This window comes from Procambarus clarkii, unplaced genomic scaffold (genome assembly GCF_040958095.1).
Source record: "Procambarus clarkii isolate CNS0578487 unplaced genomic scaffold, FALCON_Pclarkii_2.0 HiC_scaffold_103, whole genome shotgun sequence".
NCBI classification, from domain to species: domain Eukaryota; kingdom Metazoa; phylum Arthropoda; class Malacostraca; order Decapoda; family Cambaridae; genus Procambarus; species Procambarus clarkii.
In genome coordinates this window covers 137097-146442 of record NW_027189136.1, presented here as the reverse complement: position 1 = coordinate 146442, position 9346 = coordinate 137097, and the positions used below count along the sequence as shown (strand labels likewise).

Sequence of the window (9346 nt, the reverse complement as noted above, 5' to 3'; positions counted from 1 at the left end):
GCTCGAAATATAGACTATATCTATAACAGAATATAAAAGTAAAAATCTAAAAATCTATAAAAATTTATATATGCAATATGTGAACACAATAGATTTCGTGATCAAGCAGCCTGTGATTCATGTCATGCTGAGATCAGTCTGATGTTACAAGCAGTTATTGTTACTTAAAACTAAAACAAGTAAAATTTCCCGAGTATACATATAACATTATAGTTTTTCTATGACTAAAAATAAAAATCAATAAATCAAAAGTTTAGGACTAATTAACTAAAAATAAAAATCTACAAGTGAATGTAAACACAGTCAAGTATAATATTCATGTAGAAAGAGAAAGAGGATTTCTTTCTTTCAGAGAAAGAAAGAGAAAAAGAAAGAGAAAGAAAACAAGAGAAAGAAAGAGAAAGAAAGAAAAAGAAAAAGAGAAAGAAAAAGAAAGAGAGACAAAATGTATATTATTCAAGAGAACTTGACAATTAAGCACCTTCAAACAATTCATGATCAAGCAGGCTGTGATTCATGTCATGCCGAGATCAGTCTGACGTCACAAGCAGTTATTGTTACTTAAAACTAAAACAAGTAAAATTTCCTGAGTATACATTATATACTATATAACATAACACTATAGTTTTTCTATGACTAAAAATACAAATTATAAATCATTTATTCAAATTATAAAGTAAAATCTTAAAGTTTAGGACTAATTAACTAAAAATATAAATCTACAAGTGAATGTAAACACAGTTAAGTATAATATTCATGTAGAAAGTGAAAGATTTTTCTTTCTTTCAGAGAAAGAAAGAAATAGAAAAAGAAAGAGAAAAAGAAAGAGAAAGAAAGAGAAAAAGAAAGAAAGAAAGAGAGAAAGAAAACAAAAGAGAAAGAAAACAAAAGAGAAAGAAAGAAAAAGAAAGATAGAAAGAAAAAAGAGAGAAAAAATATATATTATTCAAGAGAACTTGACAATTAAGCACCTTCAAACAATTCATCGTCAAGCAGGCTGTGATTCATGGTATGCTGAGATCAGTCTGACGTCACAAGCAGTTATTGTTACTTAAAACTAAAACAAGTAAAATTTCCTGAGTATATACTATATAACACAACACTATAGTTTTTCTATGACTAAAAATACAAATTGTAAATCATTTATTCAAATGTTAGCACCATGCAAGAAGAGAGGAGACAGAACAAAATTAAGGCAAGGGGAGAGAAGACAGAATAGAAACAACAGAGAGGGGAGAGAGAAATGAGAGAACATTGAAGAGAAGGGGAAGAGAAAGACAAGATAAGAAAAAGATACAAGATAAAAACGACGCAAGTGAATTCCACAAATGTAAAAAGTAAAGGAAGAGAGAAGCTAGAAGAGACAGAAAACGAGAGGTGTTAGAAGAGAGGAGGAAAGGAGAGATAAAAAGAGACAAGAAAAACAGGAAACGTAAAAGAAATTAAAAAAAGGGACATTTGTGAGGAGAGAAAATAAAGAGACCAGAGAAGACCATATATCAAGAGTGAGGATAAACACTTAATTGTGAATTTTCTTAGTAGACATCCTCTGCCTCTTGTTGCCCCTCTTGTATACGAATCGTACTTGCAAGTTTTCCCTGAAAAGATATTAACAAAATTAATTAATATTTATTTGTTTATATAGATTACACACACACAAATATATATATATATATATATATATATATATATATATATATATATATATATATATATATATATATATATATATATATATATATATATATATATATATATGTATATATATATATATATGAGGGAAGGGGATGTTCCCTCCATGCTGGATATTATATTTACCAGGAAAGAGGAGAGATTTATCATTCAGTACCTCCCTCCCTTGGGTAAAAGTGACCATGTCTTTTTGGGACTAAAGTATGCAATGCATTATAATCTGGAAGAAAATGAGCTTGAAGCAGTTGAAAAACCTGATTTGTGGAGAGGTCATAATGGGGAACTAAGATATTTCCTTAAGGAATTTGACAGAAACACTTGCTGTTAAGACATTAGGACATCTTCGGACATTAGGACATCTTCAGAACGAGTGGATTTACAGGTCGAGAACTGGACATAAATAGGCAGGAGAGAATGGTGGAGTGAGGCGAGGTACAATACGTGGACACTGCAGAGGGCCTATTGGCCCATCCGATGCAGCAACCACACACAGGCCCAAACATAGATTGGGAGATGGCTTCTTCAATAATGAATTGTAATAGTACCTATAACAGAAACATAATTGGATCTGCTTTGATACAGATCACAAAGAAAGTAAATTGAACATTAGCAGCGGTTTATATAACTTAGATCCATTTTTAATAGATCAATTAAAGGGCGATTTAAGTAGGATCATTGGAACACATTTGTCTCACTAATTCATTGTAAATATTTACTATTTTTATGCTATGATTATCCATGTTTGGGCCTGTGTGTGGTTCCTGCATCGGAAAAATTCTTGTTTCAATTTTCCTCCGTAGTCTGACACTGACTATCTATCTATCTATATATCTATCTATATATCTATATATCTATATATCTATATATATATATATATATATATATATATATATATATATATATATATATATATATATAAAAGTTTGTGAGGGTACCACCTCTGGTGCCAATGTGGGGACCCATAGCCTCGGAGAAGAAAATAAAAAGTATTCAGAGGAGACCTTGTGGTTTCTCACTGAACACTAATATTATCTTCTCCTACCACCCCCATTCTTTTGTATGTACACATATATATTTACTTTATTTGAACTTTGTTACAAAAAAGGAGTTACATATGGGTTACAAAGATGGTTGTCATAGGTTGTCGAGTTCCTCCAGCTCCTCAGATGGCGGGCAGGAACCCTGGATGCAGTGCGCATTTCCCCTCTGTATCGCCACACTGAGGCGCTGGAAAAGAAAGCTTGCAGCTCTCGGGTCCCTTGTTGTTTCGATGAGCCTAGAACCCAGTTCCTTCAAAAAACTGGTAGCACTTTTACCCCAGGCGCCGAGCGTCTCAGAAGCAATGGGGACAAAATTGTAGTGGTGATCCAGTTCTCTATACTTACGGGATTTGGCTGCTTCCCTGTGGGTGGCAGCGCCACCTGGTTGTGCAACACTGAGGTTAATGTAGGTGTTAGCCAGGGTTGATACGCACGTGTAGTCCCATACCAACTGCTTGCCATTCTTCCAGGGGTTCACTGTGATACCATCCGGGCGACCAATAAGAGCATCAGAGTTACGGGGCATTAGGTAACGGGGCTCTCTTTCAGCTGGGCATCCAGCTGTGGTGAGGCTCCTCTTGATGATGTTGTTAACTTCACTGTGCCTCGAGTGCCATCCCCCTGTGCTTTGGCAGAGTAGGCCATGGTGACCGTACCTGTCAGCCACCACCTCGCCGCAAATACACCTATATCTGGTGTGGATTGGGGCAGCAAGGCGGAGGGCCACAGCAATTCGGAGGGCGTGTGGTGTGAGACGCGTGCCAGTTGCCGACATTGGGGTTGCTAACAGGAAATCCCCTGCATGTGGTGCTGCTACTGCTGTGAGGCGAGCAATGTCGTGTTGTGTTGTTGCAGCACCCAGGCACTCTGCAGCAACTTGGTCTACAATGGGACCATCCCAGCTGGATTGCTTGTGGGATTTTGGGGATGGTGGTTGAGGTGATTGGCCTGCACGAGAGGCCCACTCTGTGGCACAGCGTGTAAAATTGGGATCATGTACACCTGCCAGCTGATGTAAGTGGGCAGGTAGAATTTCCTTCACAAGGTCGTCGGATGCTGATAAGGAGGACAGGAAGGCTGGAACAGCGATTTGCGTTGCTGTTCGAACTCCGAGACCCCCAAGTCTTACGGGAAGAGAGGCTTGTTTCCACTGTAGGTCATCGAGAGAGAGGTTAAGGGCTTTTTCTAGCATTGATTTCAGTAACCGGTCATACTCACTTAGTTTTTGGCTACTGTAAGATGGTGAACACCTCAGAAAGTAGGTTAACCTGGGGAGGGACAGACATCTGGTGATGAGGTAGAGTGCATCATGAGCATCAATATCCTCAATCCTCCCATCCATCCTCTTAAGGTCGGCGATTTTCTTATCAAGGACCTCATCGATGGCTTTCAACCCCAGGGGAGTATATATATATATATATGTCGTACTTAGTAGCCAGAATGGACTTCTCAGCCTACTATGCAAGGCCCGATTTGCCTAATAAGCCAAGTTTTCATGAATTAATATATTTTCTCTAATTTTTTTCTTATGAAAAGATAAAGCTACCCATTTCATTTTATATGAGGTCAATTTTTTTTATTGGAGGTAAAATTAACGTAGATATATGACCGAACCTAACCAACCCTACCTAACCTAACCTATCTTTATAGGTTAGGTTGCGTTAGATAGCCGAAAAAGTTAGGTTAGGTTAGGTAGGTTAGGTAATCGAAAAACAATTATTTCATGAAAACTTGGCTTATTAGGCAAATCAGGCCTTGCATTGTAGGCTGAGAAGTGTGTTCTGGCTACTAGGTACGATATATATATATATATATATATATATATATATATATATATATATATGTCGTACCTAATAGCCAGAACGCACTTCTCAGCCTACTATTCAAGGGCCGATTTGCCTAATAAGCCAAGTTTTCATGAATTAATGTTTTTTCGTCTACCTAACCTACCTAACCTAACCTAACCTAGCTTTTTTTGGCTACCTAACCTAACCTTACCAATATATATAGGTTAGGTTAGGTTAGGTAGGGTTGGTTAGGTTCGGTCATATATCTACGTTAATTTTAACTCCAAAAAAAAAAAAATTGACCTCATACATAGAGAAAAGGGTTGCTTTATCATTTCATAAGAACAAAATTATAGTAAATATATTAATTCAGGAAAACTTGGCTTATTAGGCAAATCGGGCCTTGAATAGTAGGCTGAGAAGTGAGTTCTGGCTACTAGGTACGACATATATATATATATATATATATATATATATATATATGTCGTACCTAGTAGCCAGAACTCACTTCTCAGCCTACTATGCAAGGCCTGATTTGCCTAATAAGCCTAGTTTTCATGAATTAATGTTTTTTCGACAACCTAACCTACCTAACCTAACCTAACCTAACGTTTTCGGCTACCTAACCTAACCTAACCTATAGAGATAGGTTAGGTTAGGTTAGGTAGGGTTGGTTAGGTTCGGTCATATACCTACGTTAATTTTAACTCCAATAAAAAAAAATTGACCTCATACATGATGAAATGGGTTGCTTTATCATTTCATAAGAAAAAAATTAGAGAAAATATATTAATTCAGTAAAACTTGGCTTATTAGGCAAATCGGGCCTCGCATAGTACGCTGAGAAGTGAGTTCTGGCTACTAGGTACGACATATATATATATATATATATATATATATATATATATATATATATATATATATATATATATGTCGTACCTAGTAGCCAGAACGCACTTCTTGGCCTACTATGCAAGGCCCGATTTGTCTAATAAGCCTAGTTTTCATGAATTAATGTTTTTTCGACTACCTAACCTACCTAACCTAACCTAACCTAACTTTTTCTGCTACCTAACCGAACCTAACCTGTGAAGATAGGTTAGGTTAGGTTAGGTAGGGTTGGTTAGGTTCGGTCATATATCTACGTTAATTTTAACACCATTAAAAAAAAATTGACCTCATACATAATGAAATGGGTAGCTTTATCATTTCATAAGAAAAAAATTAGAGAAAATATATTAATTCATGAAAATTTGGCTTATTAGGCAAATTGGGCCTTGCATAGTAGGCTGATAAGTGCGTTCTGGCTACTAGGTACGACATATATATATATATATATATATATATATATATATATATATATATATATATATATATATATATATATATATATATATATATATATATATAAACAGATAATTAGTGAAAACAAAAAAAATTTAAATTATTTTACCTTGTACCTAGATCCACCAGGCCTGTTTGGAGCATGTTTAAGTACTTCAGAAATTTGAAAGGTCACGTCTTCCACCTTAACTTGCGGATGTGCGTTGATAGATGATTCTGTAAAATTAACAGTTATTTATATAACAAATTCTGTATAACAATAATATTCTGTAAAATTAAAAGTAATTTACACATCAGATAAAACTCTCCAGAGATGGTGATACACAACATATAAAAGACAAGTTTCAGAACAAGATATGCATTTAGGAATAAGGTTTCGTACATGTAGGTAGCACATGAGAAAAAAAGTGGAAGGTGATCAAGTTTATATTAACATGTTAACGGCTTTATTGAGGCTTTGCAAGAATGAAAAAATATTACTAATATAATCTCACCGACCAATGAATTGTACGTTGTTTAAAAGTCAATTATTTACATTATTATTATTATTTAATACTAATGATATAAAAATGCATTTTGCAATCTACTATTTATGCAAGTATTAACCACAGGATCATGAAATAAACTGCAAAATACTGTAAAGGATAAACCAATTAAGTTTACATTTTCCCATAGCTAAGTCAGTCAGTTCTACAGTACTAGCAGCAGAGAACAATTATGACCAACCTCTATTAAATGAAACAATCTTAAGAGCAAGTGATAGAAATATAATCATTTATACTTAATGTACACTTAATTTGAACTGAAAATTTTAATTTTTTAGTGAATTTTAAATAAAAAAAAATTATTTAATTTTTTTGTTACTTACTTAAAATAACATTATATAGTTCTTGTTTTTCTAGAAATGCTAATTTCTTCTTTTGTCCTTTTAGGCTGTATAATGACCAAAGGCCGTTTGTTCCTATCTTCTTCATTATTCTTCGAACCGTAGTTGCACAATCAGACCCACGTACACTGGTTAAAAGCAACACCTAAAAGCAACAACAAAAATGTAGTACACTAGTAATTTTGATATATGTATGTATGTATGTATGTATGTGTGTATGTATGTATGTGTATGTATGTGTATGTATGTATGTATGTATATATATATATATATATATATATATATATATATATATATATATATATATATATATATATATATATATATATATATATATATATATATATATATATTTATATTTTGGTGTATACTGGCAGCAGGTTTTCTTTCAAACATGTTTCATTGAATATGACCGCATATTCTGTATTTATTATTTTCTGGTTTAGGGCTTCTATCCCTCTAACAAGGGAATATCCTATTCTCAAGTGAACAGATCTTACAATACTATTTGATTTTATACCCGCACTGGGTCAGGTGATAATACAATGAAGGTGAAAACATGGGGGGATACATAAGGGATAAATGTGAGGTGAAACTAGTATTGTAAGATCTGTTCACTTGAGAATGAACCATGGAGGTTCGAAACGTCGTGCAAATTATATATATAAGTGTAATACACTCTATAGTAAATCACTTCTTTTCTTCACCTTAAAAGTACGAAAATGAGTTTTGGAGAACTCCTATTTCAATTAAGCCCTGATGCTAAGAAAATAGTTAGAGGGATAGAAGCCCTAAACCAGAAAATAATAAATACAGAATATGCGGTCATATTCAATGAAACATGTTTGAAAGAAAACCTGCTGCCAGTATACACCAAAATATAAATATATATATATATATATATATATATATATATATATATATATATATATATATATATATATATATATATATATATATATATATATATATATATATATATACATATATATATATATATATATATATATATATATATATATATATATATATTATATATATATATATATATATATATATATATATATATATATATATATATATATATATATATATATATATATATATATATCATAACTTATGATAAGGCATCTTATCATAAATAACATCTCAACAAAAATCACATCATTCTAGGAGGTGATTTCAATATTGACCTGGGTCTACAAAATAACCCTCTAGTTGACTATTTCCATAACAGCATGTAATCCTCTATGATAATCCCCACAATCACCAAGCACTAGACCAAAGTTCTCAAGTCAAGCCTAGCCTCGGGCCGGGCTTGGGGAGTAGAAGAACTCCCAGACCCCCATCAAGCAGATAAGTGTGTGTGTTATGAAGAGATACATCTTAACGACTAACAAAATTAGCAAGAGAAATATAGTCGTTGAAATGTAAGCCTCATCCTAACCATACACTCAAGACCTTGAGAAAGCACTCAGGAGAGTTTGAAAGACTCTGTGTTAATATTACATAATTTACAAATACGTAAGTGTTATATTTTATCCTATCCTATATAAACAAGATTATATCATTATTCTTATTATTTAGCAATTTTATCTTTTCTGCATGAACTATCAAAAAATTTTAATTAGAAAATTAGCAAATATCTGTAATATTTAATTTGAAAAATTGAAGGAAACATTACTGTTAAAATACCACTTACAAATTTTGTTCTGAAACTCGATTCCGCTAACTTCCTATTGAGAACATTAAGATCACCTTCTGCAGCAATAGGATTTGGTATTAGATCTTCTATGATCTTGTCTGTTTCTTTTGTAGTCAAAGTTGCTTTCAATATCTTCACATCACTTTTCAGTTCATTCACATCACTTTTCAGTTCATTCACTTCAGTGTATATGGCCTGCAACATGTTACCTGGAAATTTATACAGTATATAGAAAGTGTACATGCTATTATATTACATATCTTGAATGTACATTTAAAATAAAAGCATTATAAAGTATATTTTAAAATAACTGACACTGAGAAAGCACCCAAAAAGTAGGCTATGACTGATGTGATAGATAATGGGATAATTTCTTAGTAATTATGAAACTGCTTATATAATTGGAAGCAAATTCAGCAATCTAACCTGCTCAGTTTGCAGTCTACTTGAACATGAAACTTATGCCTATCACCCATAGGGTACATATAGGTTATAGGCTACATAATAAATTAATTAAACTTTCAAAACTTACTCATATTCTGCATCATTTCTTTCAAACTCCCATCGTTCTTGTCTGGTGACTTTGGGTCGAATAAATTCCTTGACCTTGGAGTCCTAACGACTGAAGTACTTGGCGTGACCAGCTCATTGTCTTTAAGATTGCAAGATTTAGCTATTAAAATCTAACTACTGTACTGTATAATCAACAAATTTCATGAGCTTTTACTACTGCATACTAATATTATAAGTTATACTATATGTCTACATCACATTTAAACTACCCAACATCAGAAAGAGGGTGAGCCAACATCAGAGAGGGGGGGGGGGTTATCATGAGAGAGAGGAGGGCCAACATGAGAAGAGAAGAAAAAAGAAAAGAAAGAAATAAATA

General features: G+C 33.2%; 1 protein-coding gene across 1 annotated transcript; it reads right to left on the bottom strand.

Moving 5' to 3' along the window:
* Window positions 1–218: 218 nt before the first annotated feature.
* On the bottom strand, window positions 219–9103 carry LOC138360237 (uncharacterized). Its single transcript, XM_069320166.1, has 5 exons — window positions 8987–9103; window positions 8452–8663; window positions 6732–6894; window positions 5973–6079; window positions 219–1598 (listed from the first exon to the last, which is right to left on the bottom strand). Exons 1-5 carry the CDS (start codon window positions 9000–9002, stop codon window positions 1536–1538), a joined length of 561 nt encoding a protein of 186 aa, XP_069176267.1. The 5' UTR covers window positions 9003–9103; the 3' UTR covers window positions 219–1535.
* Window positions 9104–9346: the final 243 nt, after the last annotated feature.